Source organism: Xenopus laevis, chromosome 4L (assembly GCF_017654675.1).
Source record: "Xenopus laevis strain J_2021 chromosome 4L, Xenopus_laevis_v10.1, whole genome shotgun sequence".
NCBI classification, from domain to species: Eukaryota; Metazoa; Chordata; class Amphibia; order Anura; family Pipidae; genus Xenopus; species Xenopus laevis.
The window spans coordinates 123,140,801-123,168,644 of NC_054377.1; the positions used below are offsets into that span (position 1 = coordinate 123,140,801).

Below are 27,844 nucleotides of genomic sequence, written 5' to 3' on the forward strand. Positions count from 1 at the left end.
TTTGACGGCAGCTTTTATCGGAATGTGTATGGCCGCTTCTACAGAACTAGAGCAAACTTTGCCTGTTTTGCATTTTGCTGTATTATTGCTTCAGCCATGTATTTAACTGAGCATTATAGGAAACCACATAGATTAATATATTTTCCACTATACTATAATTAGCTGGACATCAAACGTAATTACATTTCCATTTATTTCTGCCATGAATCAGTTTATGGCCACTGGTTATAACAGCGTAGTCAAAAATGCAAATTCCAATGGGGATTTCTTTCAGAATGCAGTAAAAATCGGGAATGTCAAAATGCTACATTTTTAATTCAAAAAGCTTTAGGTGCGGAAGAGGAAAGCAAGGGCCCTGCTAATGTCCTCTGAACGATAGCACCTAGCACTGACTGGCCCTCTATAATTCATGGCTCTGCAGAGTAGAAGCTTCTTTAATAAATAATTAAAAAAAAGGGAATCCAAGAGTCAGTACAACGTGCAACTGACTGCTCATCTATTCCTGGATAAGGAGATCGGACCAAATGCAGCAGAATGGTGTCACCAAAGCCCAGTGTTATGCTTTCAGATGAACTACACAAAAGGTCATATTGAGGAGTGAGGTGCATTTGGTCTTGCTCCAGGCCGTATCTGCAGAATCCGTGCCAGCAATGCAGCCTGGCTTTACTGCAATATGAACTGGTGCCAGTAATCTGTCACTTTCCACATCATATTTACTCATTTACTTATCCCATCTAGGGCTTCCTGCAGGGACTACGTGGCCTTGTCTCATGCAGTTTACACAGCCAACTAGAGCTGATTGAAATTAAAGGGGTGGTTCACCTTTGAGCACGATGTACAAAGTGATATTCTGAGACAATTTGCAACTGGTTTTTATTTTTTAATAACTGGTGTTTTTGAGTTATTTAGCTCTTTTATTCAGAAGCTCTACATCTTAAAATTTCAGCAATCTGGTTGCTAGGGTCCAAATTACCCTAGCAACCATGCATTGATTTGACTAAGAGAATAGAATATGATTAGTAGAGACCTAAATAGAAAGATGAGTAATAAAAAGTCGCAATAACAATACATTTTTAGCATTAGAGAGCATTAGGGTCAGTCCACACAAGCAGATTCCTTTAAAAACAAGAGGCCACCAAACAGAGCACTGGACCCTTCCAGTTGGCTTCCAAATGGTTTCTTTTCTTTAAAAGATTGTTTTTATTGATTTTTAGTATATGGCCGCTTACACAGGGAGTGAAGAGGAAGGGTAATAAGAGTGAGTTGTAGCTTGTCACTGGTGCGTAAAGGAAAACAAAATAACATATAATATAATAAGTCAGCTTTCTCTTTGTCTCATTGCTTTTGTAAAGATTCACCTCATTCTTCACTTTCTGAATTATTTGCTTATCTGTTTTAATTTGTTTAGGTCCAACTTTTTTCCTTTGAAATCATCTGTTTATTCTACAGTTCAGCCTGATAAGCAGGTCGTACAGAAGTCTTGTGGCTTTTAATTGATGCCCCAGAGTATTTTGCCTTGAATACTTCTTTTCTTTTCCTATTATCCTACATATACTGTTTTATCTGGCCAGAATGGAATAGATATATTACTTTTGCCTATATTACACAGGGGAACCCACTCTGTAGTATTTGTTCCCAGCAGCACGTTGAGGACAGTCCAGTTCTACTGAGCTTCTCCTCAGGGAGTCTACTTTCGTCATGCTAGCCTCAGCAGAACAGAATTTGTTTTGCTGAAATTAATGGGTTTAATTGTTGTGCAACCATCTGATCTTGAAATTTAATTAGCAAAAATACATATTGTGATGATTAGTCTCATTTTCTGTAGCATAGAAGAGTAAATTGTCATCCACTACAATATCCGATACATCAATACTTTGGGATGGTTGTTCCATGACTTGGCTTGAAGCCCCACATTACCAGAAATGGTATCAAAAATTATTATTACGATGTATGTAGCACTTAATCATAGGTTGAGGGTCACTGCATATGCCCAAATAATTTTGTAATGGTTTGGTGATTCACATGTGTGATAAATGACTACAATTACCTGATCAATCATATGTTAGTTTAGTAGGCCTGTTTATGAGTTTCTTGGATAAAATTGATGCTAAAGCTGGTTTTGAAGACAATAAAGAAGGTATACTGACTTCTAAAATGTTTTTGCTGTGTTTTCCTTCGTAGCCTGCAGAGAAAGATGGGGGGCTTCCACGGCAAGTGGGAAACAAAACAGAGTGTGGTTTGTTGGGGTTTGTCTTGGACTTGAAGAGAGATTACCAAGTAGTAAGGAATAAGATTCCAGAGGAGAAACTTTACAAAGTGTACACCTTCAACTCCGTCAGAAAATCCATGAGCACTGTTGTTAAACTAGATGATGGCAGCTTCCGAATGTACAGCAAAGGTGCTTCTGAGATCATCCTAAAAAAGTAAGTCACCTTCATTTTTATTCAGTCAAGCATTCTCCAGCAGTGCAGTTACTACAGTGTACCACAACCCTTAAACGCTCATTAACATGCTGTTGTGCAATGGTCTCCAAATTACGTCTCTGTCCCACCTGGAGTGGTTGGGGGGTGAGCCTGAAGGCCAGTTTGGGGTCAATGGCCATTTGCTCTACTAGGTTCAACAAAAAGCCAGCTTGAAGGTCAGTTAGGGTGAGATTAAGGGTGACTATGCACTTTTACCCTTGGAGCTATTGCCGAATAACTGAAAAACTGATATTTTTCTATATCTGTACCCTTTTTATGAGCTAAGAGGGGCCCTGACCAAAGGTTGGACATTTAAGGGGGGTCTTGAACTAAAACAATTTGACAAACACTGCCCTAGTGTATCACAGAGAGCTGCATCGCCTTATACCACCTTATACCACCTTAACGCCTTATATTTTCAGATGCTCTAGAATTTTAAATGAGGTGGGCGAACCACGGATTTTTAGGCCTAGAGACCGGGATGAGATGGTAAAAAGCGTGATAGAGCCCATGGCATGCGACGGACTTCGAACCATCTGTATCGCTTACCGAGACTTTCCCATGAGCCCAGAGCCTGAATGGGACAATGAAAATGACATTGTCACTGATCTGACATGCCTTGCTGTTGTTGGTATTGAGGATCCAGTCAGACCAGAGGTAAGATATGCATCTTATTCATCCTATTTAAAAGTATTTCTAAAACGTAATGAAAAGTCTGAAGTTTAATTGTCCAGTCTGCTTGTGGGGCTAGAACGCTGCATCTGTCTGAGGTACCAAGGGCCCACCACCTGACTGCCACCTTATTAAAGTTGTGTGTGGGCAGGAGCAGGGCTCAATGGGGTTTTTCCCAGTATCCCAGTGGGCCAGTAAAACCCTGATAGAAAGTCTGTTTCTGGTAAGGCCCACTTGTCTCTGCTGATATTATGCTCCTAATAACTATTAGTAAAAAATACATGCAGAGAAATATCTCTATTATAATTTCATTTTCATAAAAAACTGTTGGCTTCAGAGCACACAAAAATTGCAAGCTTTGTGGAGCAAATGGCATACAAGAATAGAGATATATTCATGATAAGAAAATGCAATCCTTGCTATTAGCATTAAAGGAGAAGGAAAGGTTAAAACTAAGTAAGCCTTATCAGAAAGGTCCATCTAAATATACCAGTAAACCCCCAAAGTAGTGCTGCTCTGAGTCCCCTGTCAAAAGAAACACAGCATTTCTTTCCTTCTATTGTGTACTCATGGGCTTCTGTATCAGACTTCCTGCCTTCAGCTTAAACCTCATTGCCCTGGGCAAGAGCATGCTCAGTTTGCTCCTCTTCCCCACTCCCCTCCCTTTTCTACTGTAATCTGAGCCCAGAGCAGGGAGAGACTCAGGCAGGAAGTGATGTCACACCATGTTAATACTGCAGCTCCTATCCTAAACAAACAGAGAGTTTCTAGAGCTTTTTACTCAGGTATGGTAAAACATTCTACAGAATAAATATAGCATTCTAGCTTGCACTATTGCAGCTAATCTATTGGCAATAAAATGCCTCCATAGCTTTCCTTCTCCTTTAAGGTCAGCTAGATAATTGCTTTGTTGTGCACAGGTACCAGAGGCCATAAGAAAATGCCAGCGGGCTGGCATCACGGTCCGCATGGTGACTGGGGATAACATTAATACTGCCCGTGCCATTGCCATTAAGTGCGGTATTATCCATCCTGGAGAGGATTTTCTCTGCATTGATGGAAAGGAATTTAACCGGAGGATACACAATGAGAAGGGAGAGGTGAGTTTCCTGCGTGCCAGATATAAGTGCAGTTCATTGCAGTTGCAATCTCGCAAAATTTGCAGTCACACAGTGCCATTCATAAAGGTACTTGCACTTCAATATAGTCATGATTGTGCTAATGTTTCTACCCTCCTCCTCTTGAGAGTCACATTCCGTGCTCCTAATGATGAAGAGGAACTCTGGAACTACCTCTGCCTTTGAGGGTTCCAACAGTGGCCTGACTAAAGAATCTCATTTTCATGCTGAATGCTGGAAATTATGATATGCTGGAAATTATCATAGAAAATTCTCAGCATTGTGATATGCACATGCCAACTGCACTCATTTTAATAGCATTGGGCTTAAGGCTGCAAATACTCTGCATTGTGGGTAAAAAACATGGCAACTTGCACAACTCACCAGGGGCATTTTGTTACAAAAACAGCATTGTTTTCTCCAGCGTGGATTCTATTGTTTATTAACATTGAAACAGATTATGAAACATATTATTACTAAAACAAGAGCTGTAATGGTTTCTCTGTTCATGATTTTCATAATTATTTCCAGATCGAACAAGAACGGATTGATAAGATTTGGCCCAAGCTCCGGGTTCTGGCCCGCTCCTCGCCTACTGACAAACATACACTGGTGAAAGGTACTTATCCCTAAAGCTAAAGCTAGAACAAATCAAAGCAAAATGGTTGACCAATCCATAGGCTGCAGTTACAAAATGCTCTTGTGACACTTGTGATCATCTGAACGCTGGGAGCTGCTATACAACGCCCAATAGTTTTAGCTCTTGGCTGGACAAAAGTGTCGGTAGAAACAGAAAAACGACAGAATTTCATCTGACATTTTTACACACAATTTTAGGACATTTCCAACACGACTGTGAATTGCTCCTTGGAATGATATCACTTCTGGAGATTCTGAGACAGGGCATTTGTCAATTAGCACTAAAGCCAAAATAGGCCCCAAAACATCATGTAGCAAAGCTTCTAAATGAGGTGAAATCTCTTTTTGTGTCTGTAGGAATCATAGACAGCACCCAGGTGGAACAGAGGCAAGTGGTTGCGGTGACTGGAGATGGAACAAATGACGGACCAGCTCTGAAGAAAGCAGATGTGGGATTTGCCATGGTATGGCACTGATATTCCCAGCATAGCACATCATGTTTGTATAACGTGCCAATGTGTTGGTATCACCTAATGTGCAGCTCTTTGTGTGCAGCTTTAGATTGTTACATATAATACCCAAATCAATTTCCAGAAATCCTTTTCTGCAGGGGAATATGATGCCTTTCCACAGTTCAAAAAGGAAAAAGTGCATTGCAAGTTGCTACGTAGTGTTGAGAACTGACTGTGGACTGGTACAAAAGGCTTGTCTCTGCCCCTGCCTGAGGATCCCCAAAGCTGTTTCCCAGCTGTATAATACACTTCCATCTTTCTGAGTCCTTCATAACTTAATGTGCTTACTCAATGTCACTTTCCACCAAAACAGACTCTTCCCTTTACCATCATTATTATAATAATAGCTTAGAAACAGTTGCCCCAAATCTTTTAAAGGAAAACTAAATCTTAACTAAAGAAGTAGCTAGAAATGTTGTACATTATTTTTGAGTTTCTGTACCAGCCCAAGGCAACCACAGCCCTTTAGCAGTAAAGATCTGTGTCTCCAAAGATGCCCCAGTAGCTCTCCATCTTCTTTTCTGCTGATTCACTGCACATGTTCTGTGCTGCTGTCACTTACTGAGCTTAGGGGCCCACTCACAATATACAGTACACATAGAATAGAAATGTCACAATATAAGGCTGATTAGTAATTAATACAGATAATTACTACATGGCAGCACAGAAACCAGTGCAACTAGCATGAGCATTTAATAATCAGCCCTGTAGCATCAGCTTATATTACAGACCAACCTCAGTTTCTGCTTCTCAACAGCTGCTCAGATCCCACTGAGCATGTGAGTGTCACAGACACTTTCCAAGATGGTGACCCCCTGTGACAAGTTTGAAGTCCTGGATCATCGCTGCTATTGACAAGCTGAAACTTTAGGCTGGTGCAATAAGTTCAGTATAGAAATTTGGTATTTTTAGCAACATTCATTTTAAGGCTTTAGTTCTCCTTAAAGGATTCCCAAAAGGTAAAATTAATATTCCCAGACCTTCCTCCAGCAGCTGAAGAGTCTGCTTGTTAGACCCCAGGATAATATAAGGTTTTGGCTAATTTGGTGCATTTAAGAGATCTCAGCACAGTACTTACTGTAATGCTATTCGAGCTGTCTTTCTTCTATTCAGGGAATCGCAGGCACAGATGTTGCAAAAGAAGCTTCTGACATTATTCTCACAGATGATAACTTCTCCAGCATTGTGAAAGCCGTAATGTGGGGCCGCAACGTGTACGACAGCATCTCCAAGTTCCTGCAGTTCCAGTTAACGGTGAATGTGGTGGCTGTCATCGTAGCATTTACTGGGGCTTGCATCACACAGGTACCGACACATTTTCAAAATGGATATGTATAAGCTGAATAATATTGATTCTGCAGTGGCAAACTAAGCTTCCTACCACTCACAGACACAAAAAGTTGCAATGCAGCAGTTAAGAAGAGCTAACAATTACTTTAATGTGCTGTAACAGCAGACATGCGTGGTTGTAATGCTCTATAAGAGCAGACATGCATGGTTATAATGCACTATAAGAGCAGACATGTGTGGCTATAATTCAGCATTGGGGGGGATGGAGACACAGAACTGCATAGTTAAAACAGGCACCCATATAACAGCATATACCACAGTTACATACAGTTTACCTGTACAGACACAAATTAGCATAAATAAAGTGTGTGCAAATTGGACTTGAGAATGCTCACAGTACTGCAAACATAGTAAGGGTAATTTACTTAGATACTGGATGCAGGTGCAAGGGCGCTAAGGAAGTGCAAAAGAGCACCCCATAGTGCTTATTGGAAGAGCATATTTATATGAGTGCGGCTGCACTCTGCACTTTGCATCAGATCCTTACTGCCTGCTATAGAGCCAGATCCAAACTGACATCTGTGAATTCTGGCAAATGCTAGAGGGACTGCTATAAGATGCCATAGAGCAGTGATCCCCAAACAGTGGCTTGTGAGCAACATGTTTCTCTCCGACCCCTTGGATGTTGCTCCCAGTGGCCTCCAAGCAGGTGCTTATTTTTGACTTCCTGATTTAAAGGCAAGTTTTGGTTGCATAAAAACCACGTGTACTGCCAAACAGAGTCTCCTGTTGGCTTTAAGCCCACATATGAGCTACCAATACCCAAACACAACCCTTATTTGGAAGTCCCAGGAACTTTTTGCATGCTTATGTTGCTCTCCAACATTATTTTACACATGAATGTGGCTCATGAGTAGAAAAGGTTGGGGACCCCTGCCATAGAGTTATAGACAGTCACTACTTACAGGGCTGTGTGCTTGAGATATATTTTGAATCCCAGTCTCGGCCTGCATAGCACCTTTCGGTTAACTTTTAGTGTTGTAGAATAGGCTCAAGGACCTTTGTGAATAGTTTTTAAATGCACATCATTTTGCAGGCATATTGTATGTATATCCATTAGAAAAGCGTGTGGCTTTAAGTAAGCCAAAGTAAGTCACCTAACTTGCTAATAATTGTATTATACTGTTGATGCAATTATGGTTCAGTTCAATTTGGAAGACATAATTATTCACACGCTCTGCCATATATAAGCACATTCATTATGCATACATCACCTTAATACCAGATCATAAGTACACTTAGGGCAGAACTCCACCGGACAATGTTGTGATACGTCTTGCTGAGAGGAAATGCAGACGACCAGCACGAGGCACCGAATATAATGGAAGTGATCGAAACATCTCATGTACAAACTACATGTATCCAACACGACTGTCGGATGTGAACGCTGCATGCTGCATCTTCACCCAACAGTTGTGTTGTGTGTAGTTTGTACATGAGATGTTTCGATCACTTCCATTATATTCGGTGCCTTCGACTAATCGCCTGTGTTTTGTCTCAGCGCGATGCATCGCACAATATTGCCCCGTAGAGTTCTGCCCTAATAGGGAATGGCTTAATACCTAGTCTGCTTTGCCAAAATATATATATAAAAAGTTCAAAGAAAGCACTCACGGCATTGCCCATCAGGTGTGATTCAAAGTGTATTTATTCATGCATGGTGCATCAACGCGTTTCGGCTCTCATAGAGTCGTCGTCAGGATGAAAAACAGGAAGTGAGACAAATTACTAAATAGTCACATTATCCAATCAGCACATCAGTATGTAAAACACGTAAAATGAGTAACAAGTATCACCTGCCTACAAGTGTGTTAGTTTATAAATATATTCACACCCCATTGGGTGTTTAAAAAAACCCATATCACGTGACAATATCTGATAGAAAAAATCAAGTGTCAAGATTAAAACATATTCTTCATATCCTTGATAAAGGTCCCCAGGTGGGACCAAAACGTTGGACACAATGCTGTGTTAAATAAAAGCACGTTTTGATTCATCTACAAATGAGTGTGCTGATCCCTTCATCATATATAATATAATATTTGATCGTGCACCTCAGCAAACTAAGAGAAAAGAGTGCGGACACCCATATATATATATATAACAAACAAGGGAAAGTTGTGCTCACCACTAGTTTTTAAAATCATTAGGCGGGGGTGCAATGAGGGTGTGACCACAAAATACATATAGACAAATACAAGATTCCTCTGCACTCAACCCATTATCAATATATTTAAGACAGAGACATTTTGTGCATACTGCTACTGAAAAATGCCTTACCCTTTAAACAAAGGGTTTGTTGTTTAAAGGGTAAGGCATTTTTCAGTAGCAGTATGCACAAAATGTCTCTGTCTTAAATATATTGATAATGGGTTGAGTGCAGAGGAATCTTGTATTTGTCTATATATATATATATATATATATATATATATATATATATATATATATATATATATATATATATATATATATATATATATATATATATATATATACATACACAGCAATAATAGGCAAGTTACTGTTTTATTTGTGCAGTCATGTGGCACCACCTAGTGTTTGCCTTACATATAAATTTCTTAAACGGAACCAATGCTATGTCTAGAGGCATTTGCTAACTGGACAATTTATAATACAGGAAGTAAACGAAAAGTGGCAGGTTTCAATAAATGATGCATAGCATCAATGTTCCTTTAAAAAACTATTTTGCACATTCCTGTTGGGAAATGATACATAATTATAGTATTATAACATGGGAAAGTGGGCTCATGTGCACGGAGTATGGACTCCACTGCAGAAGGTATAAACTTCTCCTGTATCACTTGTGTTTTGATATTCCTGCTAATTTGGCACATCTCCTAACTGCCTTCCTTCCAAAACATCATTAGCTGTGTATTAGGTCACAAGTCCCACTGGTAAACTTTTTTTGTTGACCTCATTTAATATATCTGTATGGATGACAAGTGCCATTCCACAACCACATGGGTCTTGAAAGCTGTAGAGGGAACACACACACCTGGCCATCTCCTGGTGCAATATACGTGCAGTGCCCTAGCAGTTGGTTCCACTGTGCCACCATTGCACCTGCTCTTGCTTTATCATTTTTCAGCTGGGAGCACAGTATTGTTGTCAGAGTCTATATGTGGGATGTGATTTGAAAAGGAAAGAGAAATGTGACTTGAAAAGGAAAGAGAATCTATACATTCTAGATGCTAGCAGGTTTAAATCAGTTTACCTGAAGACCCTCTTCATAGCCTCTTCAATAAATCCAGCCCATCCCTTCCAAAGGAAAACTATATAAACAGGTGTATATGAAAAAAACTTCTTCAGTAATCCTTTAGCTGCAAAGGCAATTAAAAGAGAGAAAAATACGGTAGAAATCACCTTGACTAATGCCCTGAATCATCATATCGACCTAAAACAATAAGGCAAAGTAATATCAAGTCTGTAACAGCCACCAACAGTAAGATATATTTAATATTCCCAGATGATCACAGCCTATGGTTGCGCAATAGCTCATTAATCATATTATATTATGTGCAGCGCTCAGCATTTTCAGCAGAGGAGAGGAATTAAAGTGATACCCATTACTGGCTAAAAGAAGAGATTGCAGGGCTAATTTAAAGAGACCAAGGACAAAGCCCAATTACAAGGCTGTTTAGTTAGCCAGGATAGTGTCCCTGTAATCTTACTTATGCCAATGTCTGTAAACAACAGTTTTTAAAATAATTAGTAGAAAAAAATGTCAGATTTTGAAGCACACCAGTCCCGTGCACTTGTTTTGACTTTTATCAGACTTTTTTTTTGGTGTAAACCCCCTTAGAGGTAAAAACTTTTTTCTGGGCCCCCATAGCTCATACCAAGGTTACAGATATAGGTTAACATTGATATAACAGCCATGGGAGTAACTACAGAAGAAGCAGACCCTACAGTTGTAGGGGGGCCCAGGGGTGTAGAGGGGGCCCAGTAGTGTAGAAGGCCCGGTAAGGCCCTAATTAATTAATTTTAATATATATAGATAAAATACAGTGGGGTAAAAAAAAGTGCGCCAGGCCACACCTGCAGAAAAACCTTCAGAGGGGCCCAGCATACTCCAATCCCCATCCTCCCGCCCAATTCCTGCCCTAACTCTGCCCATGACCCCCAACTCCACCCACATCGCCACTGCTCTGCTTACACCCCGCCCGACTTGCATTCCCTTCCTCGCATAAGAGAGTGGCTAGGGAGAAGAGGGGTTTCTTATAAGCTATAGAGGAAGCAGACCCCACAGTCCGGCCCCCCTGTTCCCAGGGCCCCCCTGTGACTGCGGGGTCCCCAAATGGAATGATTTGCTGTGGGGCCCCGTAATATCTAATTACGCCACTTGTATCAGTCATAGTTCCAAGAGTGTCTAGAACAGCAAATAAGTGTTTACCATAAACCTCACCCTTCAAGTTGGGCTTTCAGGTGGACTTAGGAAAGCAAATATGCATTCTTCCTTACACCATAAGTGTCCTGAACCCCCTGTGCCAGTGCTCCAAGACAAGCTGGGCATCCAGTACTGCAGTTTGGCAACCACTGCTTTAACTTGTAAAAATTACGAAAATATATAAAAAAAATATATATCTATAAAATTCTAAATCACAAGTAGTACATAGAGTAGCATTTGCAGTATGTCAACCAAAAGTAAAATAAATCCAAAAATCATGGTTTACTGTGGTACTTCTATGAGAGGTGTTTGGCTGCCATCTACAGGTAGAAACTTAAGTTGTAATTCCACAACTCAACAACATGCATAAAATGATATTCTGCTGGTAGTAATCATATTGATGTTATTTTATTATGCCAACCTGAACACTATTCTCAGCCAGTTATTTGCGTTCTTTCCCCAGGACTCTCCACTGAAAGCCGTGCAGATGTTGTGGGTCAACCTTATTATGGACACATTTGCTTCTCTTGCTCTGGCAACAGAACCCCCCACAGAGTCTCTTCTCCTACGGAAACCTTATGGAAGGAACAAGCCCCTAATTTCTCGGACCATGATGAAAAATATCCTGGGCCATGCAGTATACCAGCTTACGCTTATATTCACCCTGCTGTTTGCTGGTATGTATATGAAAAAGAGACCTTGTTATCACATAGGAGCATTAATGGTAGTAAAGTAATATTAAATATAACCTTAACCATTATCCGGAAACCAATTATCCAAAAATCTCAGAATTACGGGAACACCATCTCTCATAGACTCTTCATTTTAATCAAATAATTCTAACTTTTTAAAATGATTAACTTTTTCTCTGTAATAATAAAACAGTACCTTGTACTTGATCCTAACTATGATATTATTTATCCTTATTGGAGGCAAACCATTCCCATTGGGTTTATTCAATGTTTAAATATTTTTTTTTTACTAGACTAAGGGGCACATTAACTAAGCTCGAGTGAAGGATTAGATTTTTTTTTGCTACTTCGACCATCGAATTGGCGACTTTGACCTTCGACTACAACTTTGAATCGAACGATTCCAACAAAAAATCGTTGACTATTCGACCATTCGATAGTTGTAGTACTGTCTCTTTAAAAAAAAACTTTGACTACCTACTTTGCCACCTAAAATCTACCGAGCACCAATGTTAGCCTATGGGGACATTCCCCATAAGCTTTCTAAGCAATTTCTGATCGAAGGAAAATCGTTCGATCGATGGATTAAAATCCTTCGAATTGTTCGATCGAAGTAAATGCGGTAAATTCTTCAATATTCAAAGTCGAAGGATTTTACTTTGATGGTCGAATATCGAGGGTTAATTAACCCTCGATATTCGACCCATAGTAAATGTGCCCCTAAAAGTATGGAGATCCAAATTACAGAAATGATGGAGATCCAGAAAACCCCAGGTCCCGAGCAGTCAGATAACAGGTCCCATACCTGTAATAGAATATTTCAAATAAATGGAAGCATATATAAATCCTTTATCCCGGGTATAATGTCTGTTGGTACAGCCAGGAAGCATTAATATGGTCAAGTAGCAATGCCTCCTGAGAACTGAACTATGCCCACAAGCAGTAAGAAGAAACCCCACCTTTAGACACTGTTCAAAAGATACTGAAGACAACGAATTGTTTGTGTGTGACTCGCCTGCCATATTTAAACACTGTTATCCATTGCTTTTAAGGGGAAACTATGTTCAATATCGACAGTGGAAGAAATGCCCCCCTACATTCCCCACCTTCAGAACATTATACCATCATCTTCAACACTTTTGTAATGATGCAGCTCTTTAACGAAATCAATGCCCGCAAGATCCACGGAGAGCGCAACGTCTTTGATGGCATATTCAGGAACCCTATTTTTTGCACAATCGTGTTGGGCACATTTGCCATCCAGGTAATACATATGTGGAAGGAGCCAACCCAGATTATCCTTTTCTAGCAGTGCCTTATGTGTTAAAATATCCTTAACTCATCGTATTTACAACACAAGAAAAAATATTAAATATACCATAATATGAAATTGTCTCTGAAAGTACAATTTGAATAGAGCAGATGAAAAAGATATAAACCCCTAGATCTGAGGCACGATTACTACTTAAGCTTAGAGACTAAAGCTCAAGATATAAATTGGTAAGAATAAAGATTGCATTTACATTCTTATTATTCTTCTGGTTTCACATGGCCTACATATTCCACAATGATGTCCAATTCTTAATAAGATATTCTTCCTAAGGGATAAAATATCATTACCTTATCACTGGTCATCATATCCTAGTATTCTGCTGCTTTGTCATCTACTTTTTCAGCTTGTAGGATGTATTTAAGGGATGCAGAGAGACCATTTTAGAGGAAGAGAGGGTTACAAAGTTGTCTGCAGTGCATTTGTAAACAGCAACCAGTCAACCAGGAGTAAATCTCTGGATCAACATTGTAGTAAGCGTACTGATATCAGAAATATTGTACTGTATCACTTGCTAAGAAGGCATCCAACCGTTCCATAAAACTGTTTATTGTATCTGCCAGTTCTGCCACTTCAGGGGAAGAATTATGAAATTTCATTCACTTGATAAAGGGTATTGAACCCGAAACATGTTGTGTTTACCACTGCCCGGAATAAAAAGTTGTTTGCAGTAACACTGCTGGAGTTCCTTTTCCTTCCTCTATACTTGGATCGTTCGTAGTAGTTGCAGCACAGAGCAACCATTAAGGAATCGGACACAAATCGTTTGGAAAATTGTACTGACCACCATCCCCCTCTTCTATTTGAAGAATTATGAAATTTCACATCTGTCCTTCTGGAAAAAACACTCATTTGGCAAGATTACAAAGAGTAGATTTTTACCTGATTTAGGCACCAATATGCTGGGTTAATTTATGGCCAGATTAGTGGTTGGGCTGGCCATTGTGGAGGCCCTATACATCAGTAAATTGCCAACTATTTCTGGAGGGGCCAAGCCGGCAAATTTTATCAGCCTGTATATGGCTGATATCAAAGTCAGTCTTCAGCAAAACTGTATATCTAACTGACATGCTAGCAAGCTCATGCTGGACTCTGTAAGTCTATCATCTTCTTGTATATTTCTTTGCTACGTTAGTTTGAATCACATCTAAAATTACTTTTTTCAGAGGCAGACAGTTTTTAAAAAGTGCATGACACAAAAGAAGAATTAGGACAATAAAATGGTAGAAGGCATCATGTATGCATGAATTATGCAAACCATTGTTTCTGGTTTAGTTCTTGGTACTTCATTGAAAAGATGCTTTAATGATATATTTTCTTTTTACTGTCGTAAGGTGAAGTTATTCTGAAGGTGTTATTTTTTTTTATCTAGATCGTAATTGTGCAGTTTGGTGGCAAACCATTCAGCTGTTCTCCTTTACAACTGGACCAATGGATGTGGTGTATATTCCTTGGATTTGGAGAACTGGTATGGGGACAGGTAGGTGTTACATTATTACTGTGTACTTAGAAAGTGTTAGCTTCAGTGTCAGAGATAGGGTCATGAGATTTTAACTGGATATTTATTTTTCACCCCAGTATTATATGGAAAGGGAAGGGCTGTTTTAAGTCACATTTTGCACTTAGTATGCCATTTCAAACCTATTGTCTGAAACCCAAAGAACAATTAATTCTATCATTGAAGAAAACAGTATTAATGGAAGAAAGCTCTAAGCAGACTAATTAGGACAGCATCAAAATTTTGGTCTGCATTTTACATTCAGAGGCATGCCAACACATCACATAACTAGGAGTTCAAAAATCTTACTGGCTCTTGAACATCTCTTACAGGTTATATCCAGCGTTCCAACAAGTAGATTGAAATTCTTGAGGGGGGCTGGTAATCTCACTCAGAAGGAGGAGAACCAAGAGGAAGAACTCAACGAAGATGCAGAAGAAATAGATCACGCAGAGAGAGAGCTGAGGAGGGGGCAAATTCTTTGGTTCCGAGGTCTCAACAGAATCCAGACACAGGTATGTCATTGGCAAATGAAGTATTTTGTGGAATAGGTTCATGTTTCATGCCATAGCAATTTTGGCAGCCTGAGCAAGAAGGAATACAATTTAGGATTTGAAAGGTGAAGGACTCAATGCTTGTATGTATGAAATGGTGAATTTGGTACTAAAGTGTTACAATGAACAATTTTAAAGGGTGCTAATTATTTTTTGTCTTGGGAGATGCTATAGATAAATTATCTATTGTATTTCTAGAAGATATTGTGGACCTTTCGGTAGTCCTCTGTGACTAAACTTTGTGTAGAACAACAAAGAGGCATAAGCTATATATTTATTAGGTTTTACAGAAGATTGTTTCCCTGTTGCAGGAACATCACTCTTGAATGCTATTCAATTGACTTCTGTATTTTCATAGCTTGTTTATACTGCCAAGATTCTTATGGAGCAGAAGATTCATAATGAGGTTGTGCAGAGATATTGAGGCTTAGAATAATTGATATGTACCAGATTTGTATTTATATTAGGGGTGTTTTGAATATTTATTTTTAACCTCGAGTAAAATCTCTCTTCTACTGAAACATGTATTGGATTCATCTGAAAATGCTGAACAGTAAGTCAACGTAATACCGATGTCTCTACAGACTGGAAAATATTACTTATGCCAACATGTAACGAATGCTGGAGGCAGCAATGGGATACACATTTGTAGTTTCTATTGTTATTGTCGCATTACTGTTCTGTCAGTCCGTGTGCCTTTTTTGTGTCTTTTGTGATTAATGTGGTTTATTTATTATTATTTTGTCATTAGTTGTGTGAAGTCTGTTTTTTTTTGTTCCCTGATCAAACTTGTCTCGTTCTCTCCTCCGTTGCAGATTGAAGTAGTGAATACTTTCAAGAGCGGAGCTTCATTTCAGGGTGCTCTGAGGAGACAGTCCTCTACCACAAGCCAGAACCAGGATGTAACCAATATTTCTAGTCCTAGTCACGTATCGTTATCCAATGCTCTTTCTTCTCCTACCAGCACATCAGCTGCAGCAGCAGGGCGTGAGTGTGTAATCTTAATGCCTCAGCTCCACAGAAATGCCAACTCGCCTTAAACTTTCCCAAGAACACCCTTGAGCTGTCAACTTTCACTTTCCTGTAAGGAATTCAGCACAGATATTCCAGCTACACCCACCAGCCAAGGAGTTTGGCATTCTGTCCTTTCAGTACCATTTCACCCTACTGACTAGCCAATTTCTCATTCACTTATATTCACTGTATTATACTTTAATATGCGTTAAGAAATGGAGCCAAAGGGGCACAACGGTAAATAATTAGGATAAATGTATTAAAATACATTACATTTATATATTTGTAAATATTTACAATCACTTAAACATAGACCCTATAGAATATTTCTTGAATTATACATTGTCCTTAAAATAAGGTTGCCATTGGTCAGTCCTCCAAATCTTTCCCTCGGTGGAGCTAAAATCTCATTTTCTATTACGTTTATTAAATATTAGGAGAAAGTGTACTTTCTGGTATGTTTTTGGAGTGTGGAAACCAGAGCACCCACAGGAAACCCACACAAACATTGTTCAAACATAGATTTCTGTGTAGACCTGGCTAAAACCAAACCCAAGACCCCAATAGGATGACTGCCTATTTTTTTACAGTAAAAAATAGATTGGGACCCCAACGACATATAAATACCCCATGCATACATGATCACACCCTGATCCACTATATATGCCAAAATCTACATAACCCCCCCTCCAGAACACTTCCAAAGAAGCCCGCCTTTCACCCCTCTCATAATTCCCACATTTGTATCTCTTGAACCCCCAGACCGGAGTACTTCCTGTCCCCCAATTCCCCTCCTGATGGAGGCCTTGTTGAGTAGTATTTCAAATCAACGGAAAGCAGCATTTTCTTCTAAACTCAACTTGATACTACATATAGCAGTTTAGGGTTGCAGTACTGTCTGGAATCCTTGATTTTTTTTTCATTTTCAGGCTCTCAAAATCTTTAGTTTTTTATTGCCTGATATAGGTTTACGGACATTTAAATACAATTTACTGCTTCCCCACACTTTAAAAAAAAATTGTGTCTAAAATAGTTTATACAAATAAGCTGCTATGCAGCCATGGGAGTTGATAGTCAAGTTCCAATAGGGCTACAAAGACCACAGTTGCATAGCAGATAACAGATAAGCTCTGTAGAACACAATGGTTGTAGTTTTTACATGGAGATAAGTTGATGTAATTTGTGGCTCTCTGTACATTGATAAAATGAAACTATTATACAAAGTAAGTCTATGGCTGCCAAGAAATATTTGCAGGGTGGAGAGATATACTCTGTCTTCAGTGTTACAGGTCTTTTTGGTGTAACAAAATCAGAGTATTAGTAGTAGTATTAGGACATTACTATATTTTTTGCTCCAGTTTAATTCCATTCCATTCTAATGTGTGTGCTGCATTCTTACAGGAAACCCAGAATACACAAATCTTTCTATACAGTATCACCATCACTCTTTCTCCACCCCTGCCTTCTTTTTTCAAGGTATTTCTATCACTGCCATGTCTGCGCTAAGAATAGTTAAGGACAGCTAATGCAGTAATCTAACTATACTCCCTTGGGGGCAAACTCACTAAGATGCGAAGTTGCGCCAGGCGCAACTTCGCCACACTTCGCCAGGCGTAGTTTCACCAGCGCTCCGCAAATTCACTAAAATCCGAAGTTGCACTCAGGGGTAGCGTAAGGTTGCGAAGTTGCGCTAGCGTTGATTCGCTATGTAAAGCGAAGTTATGCTAGCGAAGGCTAATTTGCATACGGCGCCAAATTCAAATTTCAATGGAGGAATACGTATCAGCACTACAAATGCCAAGAAAACCTTCAAATCATCAAATACAAATTTTATTTTGCCCTACACATGTGCCCACTGTCTAGGTAAGTTGCCATGAGTCAGGAAATGTAGGGGGGAAGGAGGGGAGCCCCAAAAATTTTTTCGATCTTTTTCAGCCTATCACCCATAATGTAGAAAACACGCCAGCGTTTTTTGGGACTTAGAAAAAATTTTGACTTTTTTTGAAACAATCCCTATCTACTCTATTGCGCTTCGCCAGGTCTGAGGTGGCGAAGGACTTCTAGCGTAAAAGGTAGCGTTCAGTACACTGCGCAAGTTAGTGAATTTGCGTAGTTACGTCGCTAGCGAAAATTCGCCTGGCGTAAGGGTGCGAAGTAACACTAGCGAAACTACGCCAGCGTTCGTTAGTGAATTTGCGCAGTAACGAAAATGCCAAACGCTAGCAAATTAACGCTAGCGTTCGGCGCTTAGTGAATTTGCCCCTTGGTGTCTATAAAATGGTAAATATATGGTTCCCAGTAGTGGAATTCAGTGCAGAACCTTATTTGCATTACCATAAATATAAATATATATATATCTAGGGTGATTGAGATAACGGCACTCACGAAAAAGTTGTCTTTGTTGCCTGGGTGCAATTCCACAAATCATATGAATCATCCAAGAAGGTAGCGCACTCACAGGATTTATGGTGAACAAAAGATGCTTTATTGCAGGTACCACCTGCAATAAAGCATCTTTTGTTCACCATAAGTCCTGTGAGTGCGGCTACCTTCTTGGATGATATATATATAGAGATAGATATAGATAGATAGATAGATAGATAGATAGATAGATAGATAGATAGATAGATATACATAAGCCCTTGTTGTTCTCTCGTATTTAGGTTCTGAACAAGGCAATTGGTGGCAGTTAGAGCTTTGCATTGATAGGGAAGAGAGTGTAGCAGATACTGATGCTTTAAGGAAGGGATTTATTTGCCAAAAAGAGACATTCCAAAGCAATGGGCAGTGGCAGTGTATGCTATATGAATGGCAAGTGGGTGTTGGAGCAACTTTTACTTATGTACCTGTGTGCAGTTGACCTATATCATGTTAAGAAGTAAATAAATATAATCACTGTTTATAATAATATAGAGCTTGTATACTGCTCAAAGTATGCTCTACAAGGCTGTAAATCTCTGTAATACCAATGCTACTGTAGTATGTATTACATTGCTTGAGTTAAGGCACAAAAAAGTGTAGGGGCACTGCCTGAAGAAGTTATCTCCCATACAACCTAGTTCTTGTAGTGATTAATTCCTATATAGTCTAGTTGTTGTAGTGATCAGTACCTGTACAGTCTAGTTCTTTTAATAGTTAATTCCTATACAGCCTATATCTTGTAGTGATCACTTCCTGTACAGTCTAATTATTGTAGTGGTTAATTCCTGTAGAGCCTAGTTCTTGTAGTGGTTAATTACTGTACAGCCTAGTTCTTGTAGTGGTCAGTCATTCTCTTACCCTTTTTTATTATATGGTTATCAGAAGATATGGTTATCTTCTGTTTTTAATTGTCTTTTATGATTCCCCTTCCACCATTTTTTTGACATCTGCCCTTCTGTTTTCTGTCACTTTTTTCTATATTTCTTTTTTTATTTTGATTCCATACACATTTGGCCCCTGATCCTTCATCTTTCCTCCTTCACACCCACTTTTTCTTCTCCTGTATGTGCCCATACTTGCTGGACGTATTGTCATTCCTCAAGAGTCAGTTGAGCTGTATCAGCCCATGTGTGCACATAAATAAGTAACACTGTTCACTGCCAAAACAAACACTGAAGTCGTTGCATTAATGTTTAGGAATTCTTCCAGTTTACCCATTTTAGGTGGAATCATAAGACCACTGCAACATTTGCTGAAACAACCTTAGAAAAAATCTAGGAATATGAGGAAATTGAATTTAAAATATCAGCCATATTTGGTGCAGTTATATTGTAATAAATGCACCTATCTATACCTGCAATAAAGGCTCAGTAAGGTTTATTTGTGAATGCAGGCGGAAGTGCTAGAGTGTAGGGAAATAAAGAATGCATTGACCTTGAGCTTGATCTGAGGTGCATTCTGGTTTATAGATGGAGCAATTAGCTTTGGTTTAGAGAAGAAGCAACCTCGTTTGGTTTCGAAAGGGTATTATCAGGTTTGGTTTGGAGAGGAATTAATCAGTTTTCTTAAGAGAAGAGGTAACAAAGTTTATAATAAAGATGGATTAATCAGATTTGGGGAGGACATGGAAGGCTAATTATAAGAAATTGCTGTAGTTGTGGAAATGCATGGTGCCAAATAGTACACCAACAGTGTATAGATGTTTAGGATATTTCAAAGATGCATTACTAACTCAATGACCATGGATGCATCCTCTTCTGCAGTCTCAACACACTGCAGTCAAAGTTTAAAAGTTGAGAACACAAGGTACTGCCCCATGATTTAAGTAAAGTGATAGTAAGAGTTCCAGAACTTCCAATGTATCATTCAGTGCTGGCCACAGTGTTGTGCATGCATATTTCTTTAGGCTGAGATGCAAAAAAAAGCTGCTACATGATTACAATCTCTATGAACTTCAGGAGTAGGATTGTGTTCCATCTGTCTCAGTATCTGTGTCAGTGTTTGTGGATTTCAGGCTACTACTTTCAAACATTAATTTTACATGATTACTAACAAGAAGTCTTTTATAACAATTAACCTTTGCATGTTTAATTATAAAGCTATTACACTACAGTGACCAAATCATCTTTTTTCCAATACATTAGTAACTTTTGTGGAACCCACTTGATATATGGTTACTAGACACTTCTCACGCAACGCAGTTGGCATCTCTTGGGAATTTTATACATTTATTCATACTTAAATAAAATTCACAATAATATCCATTGCCCAAGATAATTTTGGGTATAGCTACCAGCAATTTACATTTCTTTGTATACTGCTCTGCTCTCTGTCTGAACCTGTTCCGTTCTGTTTGTTTTTCTCAGAGGGCTAGAAATCACTGGACCAAAGGTTTAGCGAGAGAGTGAAATAAAAAGAGGTTGTGAGTCTTTAACCTTGAGCCTGTAGTGAATGTGATTCCAATCACAAGGCTTCGTCTTGGCGAAGCCAGGGTAAACATTCGAGTATATGCCCAAAAACTGCCAGCTAAGGAAACAGTATCTATTGCATAGGCCAGAAGCATCACATACGACTGAATTGATTCTTTTTTTGAAAGCGTTAAATATTTTGGTAAAATTGTACAGGGTATCTGAATTGTACATGGTATGATATTATTTTTTTACTGGTTGCAATATCATATGATTTTTTTTCATATGGGTGGTTAGGCCAATAATATATCTACATCTGTGTAGATCTTTTTTCCCAACATTTCGCAGTGAAGAAGCTTTACTAACTTGTATCAGAGTAAATATATGAGATGAAAGCATATTAAACTTGCTGCCCCTCCAAAAACTTTTTGTTTTTTTTATAGACGAAGGACTATTTTCCCCCAGCTTGGATTGATACCTCTTGGCTTTGTCTAGCAACAACCACTGCTTTCAGACGGCAGTCATTCAATTACTGCTACAAAGCCTGCCTCTTAGACTGGGATATGTTATATTTGCAGCCTACATTATTTGACACTTAAATAAATGACACACCAGGAAAAATGCACAAAGTGTTTTGTTTTTTCAGCGTGCCAAATCACTCTACAAACCACAGGCCTGCCAAAGACAATACAGTTTGAAAGAGAAATGTGAAATATTGGTGCAAGGATGGCCAGCAATGCCATTTTGTATCTGGTGGTAACATTATTTCCACATGTAAAAGAAAGCCAAATTTTGGAGCTATAAATAAAAATATATACCACATGCTTGGATCAAGAATCGCTCTTTTATCAAAAACAAAAAACTTAGAAATGTCTTTTTTCATTCAGGCCTTTAGATGCTTATGATAGCCAAACGTGGACTTCATCCATATGAAAAATCCTTTTTCAAAATTACAGTTAGGCCTGCAAGTGTTGCAAGCATTGCTTTCACAAAAAAAATGTAATTCTGGTCTGTGACATTTTATTTAGGCTAAGTATGGTGAAGAAGAAGATCATTTAAGCCTCCATCACCAGCAAACCTTATGGCTGAATTAATTTAAGAAACACTGGTGGTTCAAGGCAAAAGGGGCATAAACCATTTTCAGATAAGGAAAATTGGGATTTTCTTGCTGAAGAAAATAAAGCAATACAAAGAGACAGTGTATGCCTGGAATTCAGCTCGATCATGGATGTTATAATAACATCCAGGATTGAGCAGATCTTGGATAATAAAATGATTTGAAGTATACACTGACTGCATCTTTTTCCCCTCTTCGATACCACCATTGCCAGTATTACAAGTCTAACTTGCAGGGCTAGGAAATGGAAATCGCATGAAGATCTTACCATGGCTGTTTGTTACAGCTGTCGAGAAGATGTTTCCACTAAAGCACGGCAGCTCTAGTATCCTCTCCATGTTTGTCTTGTAGAATCCTTGTCCAAATTTTTTCTGTGCTGTCTGCTCCAGTTAGTGCAGGTGCCTGTCCATCCTTGTCTGTCACTGTCACAGCGTATCTGTTTTGTGGAAAGTACTCTTAAATTATTAAGGACATGTACACATATATATTAGGATTATTTTGGACAGATTAAGTTATAAACACACCATAAAAACGGATATCAAGCAAGCATTCCTACGGTATGATACTAGAGAGAAACAAAGATACCGGCACACAAGGCTTGCTTGCAGGGAAACCCTTGCTTTAATTCAAAAGTGCGTAAGTGCATGATACTAGAGAGAACATGTCCCGTTCCAGTCTGGACACAAGCAGAATTGGAATGCTAATTATTCAAAAATTTTACCAAATAAATAGTAAGTACCAACTGACAAGGTTCTTATAATTCCATATAAGTTTTCCTTCATCCCGACTGACCTAACTGATAGAGTTCCTTCTCTCTTACACCCCTTTGTAACTGTTGCCTGCAAGCAGGCATGCTACATTTGTAATACATTAAGGGGCAGATTTATCAAGGGTCGAAGTGAAAATTCGAATTTTCGAGTTTTTAGTGTAATTAAAATTCAACTCGAGATTTTAAAAAAGTTCAAATTAGATTTTCGAAAAGCATCATATACTGGCCCTTTAAGAATTTGACTATTTGCCGAATTGCTGTTTTAGCCTATGGGGGACGTCCTGGGATCAATTTGGAGTTGTTTGCAGCCTTCCTGAGAAATTGGAATTCGAGTTTGCGGGTCAATCCCATTCACCCGAGTTTGAAAAATACAATTTTTTTGATAAATTTTGATTGGTCGTGTTTTATTCAAATTTCGAGTCCATGGGAGTTTTATGGGAGTTTTTAAAAACTCCCATGAACTCTAAGGGGCAGATTTATCAAGGGTCGAATTTCGTAGTGCAAAATACTTCGAAATTCGACCATCGAATTGAATACTACGAAATTCGAAGGCAAATTCATAGGATTTTTTGCATCATACGATCGTATTCTGATCGTAGTACGATCGCACTCCGATCATACTTTGAATCATACGATTCGAACGATTTTATTGTACGATTTTGCTTAGAAATATGCTCTGGAAGGTCCCCATAGGCTAACATAGCACTTTGGCAGGTCTAAGTTGGCGAAGAATTGAAGTCAAAGTTTTTTTAAAGAGACAGTACTTCGATTATGGAATTTCCACCCAATATCTGTCCAAATGAAAGGCTAATTATAGAAGTTATACGTCATGAATGGTAGTTTCCAACAATCACTTATTTCAACGAAAAATAATGTTACTTTAGAAAAGTAAATTCATTTTTTATAAAAAAAATAGGCATTGTTATGGTTTTAATAAAGATCAAGCCTAATATGCATAGCATAAAGCCTTATTACCATAAGACAAAGTTACAACCATTCTATATATTTTTTAAACACTATGGGGTAAATTTATCAAAGAGTGAAGTTCCGCCACTAGAGTAAAATTCCGCAGCTCTCAATTCATTTCTATGGGATTTTGAAAGGCGTATTTATCAATGGGTGAAAGTGAAAGTTCACCCTTTGATAAATACGCCTATAAAAATCCCATAGAAATGAATGGAGAGTGGCGGAATTTCACTCTAGTGGCGGAACTTCACTATTAACTTCACTTTTTGATAAATATACCCCCATAAGACATTCAGAAATGTACAAATGTTATTATTCCATTAAAAAATTAACATGTAGTTGCGGAGGATACTTGCTGGCCATTTTTATGATATATATTAGAATTTTAATGTATTTATTTTAAAGTATTGGTTCTCTTGAGCTACCTCAGTCCCTCCCCTGACTAGAGGACTGCCACCATGGTAAATATTACACCGTGACATTAGGGATCTACTGAGCAAAGACATTCAGGTTGGAATACTTCCCAAAGGCAAGTGCCTATAAATATTCAAAGGTAGGAATCTCTTTGAATCAAATTGGTCAAAATTGGAAATTGGTAGTTTGAACTTTGGGCTTATACTCAAGTGTTTACTCTCTCTGCATGATGTATTTAACAGAAACATAGCTGCAGCAATTACAAATGACATAATGAAACATTGAATTTTTCACATTATCCAGGCCTTCGAGTTTCCCATGGTGTGCCAGTTTTTTTTTTGTGTTTCTGTGGTAATTGTGACCCTTTTGTGTGGCATAGCATGTGTTTGTTATATGTCTTCTTGTGGCTGCTGTACATCTTCATTTTTGTTTGGAGCCATTATTCTTATTATGATATATAAATGTATATGTGTCCTTCTGCTGCTTTTTCCTATAAGGTTACTTCATGGAGATCACAGAGAACTTGATTCCAAAATGTTTGAATGCTTTTAATAACAAAACATTATTCTGCAAACTGCAGTATGGTAATACTTTTTCAGACACAGAAACCAATGTGCATCAAACTATTAGGGAGTTACTAAAACTCGATTTTTTTTGGGCAAAAACTCAAATTTTTAGAGGAAAAAAAAACCTTGAATTTCTCAAGATTTTTTATACCCTAAACTGCTAAAAGTCATAATCTGAAAATCCGACATTTTATGTAGAAGTGAATGGCAGATGTTCCTTTTTACAATATCGTGATCTGCGCTGGGTTTTGTCTGATAATCTGAAATGATATAGGGCTATGCTAAATGCCAGTATTGATACATATTTCAACTAGGGATGCACTGAATCCACTATTTTGGATTCGGCTGAACCCCCGAATCCTTCACGAAGCATTCAGCCGAATACCGAACCGAATCCTTATTTGTATATGCAAATTAGGAGTGGGTAGGGGAAAACATTTTTTACTTCCTTGTTTTGTGATAAAAAGTAACACGATTTCCCTCCCCGCCCCTAATTTGCATATGCAAATTCGGATTCGGTACGGCCGGACAGAAGGATTCGGTCTAATCCGAATCGTGCTAAAAAAGGCCAAATCCTGGCCGAATACCGAACCGAATTCGTTGCATCCCTTATTTCAACTGATGCCCTAAATATTCTAAAACCCTGCATGAAACCTTCAGGATTCCCACTTTAAAATGTGATAAATTAGTGTCTTGGTTTAGCATGGGGACACAATGCTGCATATTTGTATTTTTCTTAATAGTGTTAGTGTACATACCCAGAAATGGGGTTTCCTGGTCCAATGCAGCTAAGTGCCACTCTTTTATTGTTTTTTATGTTTTCCTTGAATTCAGGCAAATTTTTTCCCTGGGAAAACTTCAAATTTGGGTTCTACTATAGAACCTTTAGTATGTCTGATCACCCAAAAAAGACAGATATCCTCAATTTATGTAGAGTAACCAATGGAAATATTTTCTCCTTGTCCCGGGAGACCCAAAGAAAAATATGCATTATTATTACAATTCAGTGTCACTATCAGAATGATCTCTTATGGAGCAGCCACATGATAAAAGAAGGCCACATTTCTCTTAATTTCCATGTATCTTTTCCACCTAACCACGCCAGTGTTGTTCTGAGCTATTCTCGTCTGCAGGTTTATTGTGTCATTTTTTTTATTGTCGCATTTGTAAATTGTTGATCTGCCCTTTCTCCAATAGTATTATCCCCAAATTCTATTTCATAGTTATGGTTTTTAGGAATGCAATAACAAAAAAATGCATATTATTTTCTACCTCACCAAAAAAGGGAGGTAAATCCAGGGCCCTTATTTTAAGTTTGACTGTGGAACACGGATGATGTTTTGTTTATTTTAAAACTTTATCTGTGTCCTTTTTTGTAATGACTATTTTCCACAAGGGAACATAACTAGGACAACACTGAGCTGCCTTTTCTTTCATTTAACCTAACATGCCAACATTTCGGATGCTTGTTCTTCCTTAACCATCTTCTGTTGTGTATAATATCCTAAAGTATATCTTCTCTTACCTCTCTTTTATTCTAGGATGTGAATGATATATATCACATGACACATTTCTGTTTTATTTCCTCCTGACTCCCTTCCACCCTTTCCCCAAACACAGATCCGCGTCGTGAAGGCATTCCGTAGCTCTCTCTATGAAGGTTTAGAAAAACCGGACTCTCGAACTTCCATACACAACTTCATGACCCATCCAGAGTTTAAGATTGAAGACTCACAGCCTCATATCCCTCTTATTGATGATACTGATCTGGAAGAAGATCCTGCCCTGAAGCAAAACTCCAGCCAGCCCCCTTCACCAAACAAGAACAACAACGCCATTGATAGTGGGATCAATCTCACGACAGATACAAGCAAATCAGCTACCTCTTCCAGTCCTGGGAGCCCTATACATAGCTTGGAGACATCCCTTTAGCTGAAGATGGCATTGCAAAATCAAAGTAATAATTCATATTAATGGAAAAAGTTACACCTGTGGCCTGGCTCATTAAAGATGTTTTTATTCTTGGAGGCCAGCAACAGATGCTCATGGACCAGGCAGCTCTGGAAATGAGAACGTGGCAGAATTTTAAATGCCATCAAGCCGTTTCCTTTTGGAAAAGAAAGACAAGCTACGAAAAGACTCCAAACAACCATGTTCCTGCATGAATGTACACTTGCAATCCCTTCTCTGTACTGGTTTTATCATTTTATTTTTTACATGTTTCTAGAATTTTCCATAGGTGGGAGCGACCTTAAAAAAAAAAAAAAAGACAAAAAAAAAAAGCTTCCCAAGTCAACAGTATTTATCTAATTAACTGATAAATGAGCCATGGAACTGTAAACAGGGCAAATATGTCATGCTTAAGAGACTTTATAGTGAATTACTATTTTTTTTTTCCCTTTTTTTGAAGATGCAATGCGCAGTGGATTTGCACCAAAAAGAACAGAAGAACACAAGCATATGTGAAAGATTTATATAGGCGAAAGGTGTGTGTGCGTGTGTATATATGTATAAACCCCTCCATGTAACTTCAAGGAGAAATGTGTATATTGGCATACCTTCACAAGTGGTGGAAAGGATTCTGCCCATGCAACAGTAAATGCATTTTTAGTCTTTAAACTTTACAAAAAATGCAAAAATCTGTGTACAAACCCTTTATGCATGCATGTGAGACGGGAAATATGTTGTTCCCTAAGATAAAATTTATGAGGTCAAAAAGATGAAGAAAAAAAAAAACTCAAAAAAAAAAAACTATACTTAATGCAAGCAGGGTGCACGAAAAGGTAATGTTTATTTATGTATACCACTTGTAGTGGAAAAAAAAATGCACAAAGCAGCATTGGTGGAATTCCATGTATCTACACAAATCATTCCATCTTGAAAATGTACAGAAAACCCATTATTAGAACTTGAAGACAATAGGGCTGGAAGAAC

The 27,844-nt window shown here is 38.5% G+C and overlaps 1 protein-coding gene across 1 annotated transcript in view; it reads left to right on the forward strand.

The window, feature by feature from the left end:
• The window catches only part of atp2b4.L (ATPase, Ca++ transporting, plasma membrane 4 L homeolog), a gene marked incomplete at its 5' end in the record, with an annotated part of 179,901 nt that extends 152,724 nt beyond the window's left edge, over window positions 1–27,177 (forward strand). Inside the window, 12 exon segments of the mRNA NM_001093551.1 lie at window positions 2,182–2,423; window positions 2,885–3,119; window positions 4,055–4,234; window positions 4,784–4,871; window positions 5,249–5,355; window positions 6,517–6,708; window positions 11,625–11,838; window positions 12,906–13,117; window positions 14,556–14,663; window positions 15,014–15,196; window positions 16,051–16,222; window positions 26,531–27,177. Of these exon segments, the coding sequence (NP_001087020.1) occupies window positions 2,182–2,423; window positions 2,885–3,119; window positions 4,055–4,234; window positions 4,784–4,871; window positions 5,249–5,355; window positions 6,517–6,708; window positions 11,625–11,838; window positions 12,906–13,117; window positions 14,556–14,663; window positions 15,014–15,196; window positions 16,051–16,222; window positions 26,531–26,556 (1,959 nt within the window). The 3' untranslated portion in view covers window positions 26,557–27,177.
• Between the last annotated feature and the right edge of the window lie 667 nt (window positions 27,178–27,844).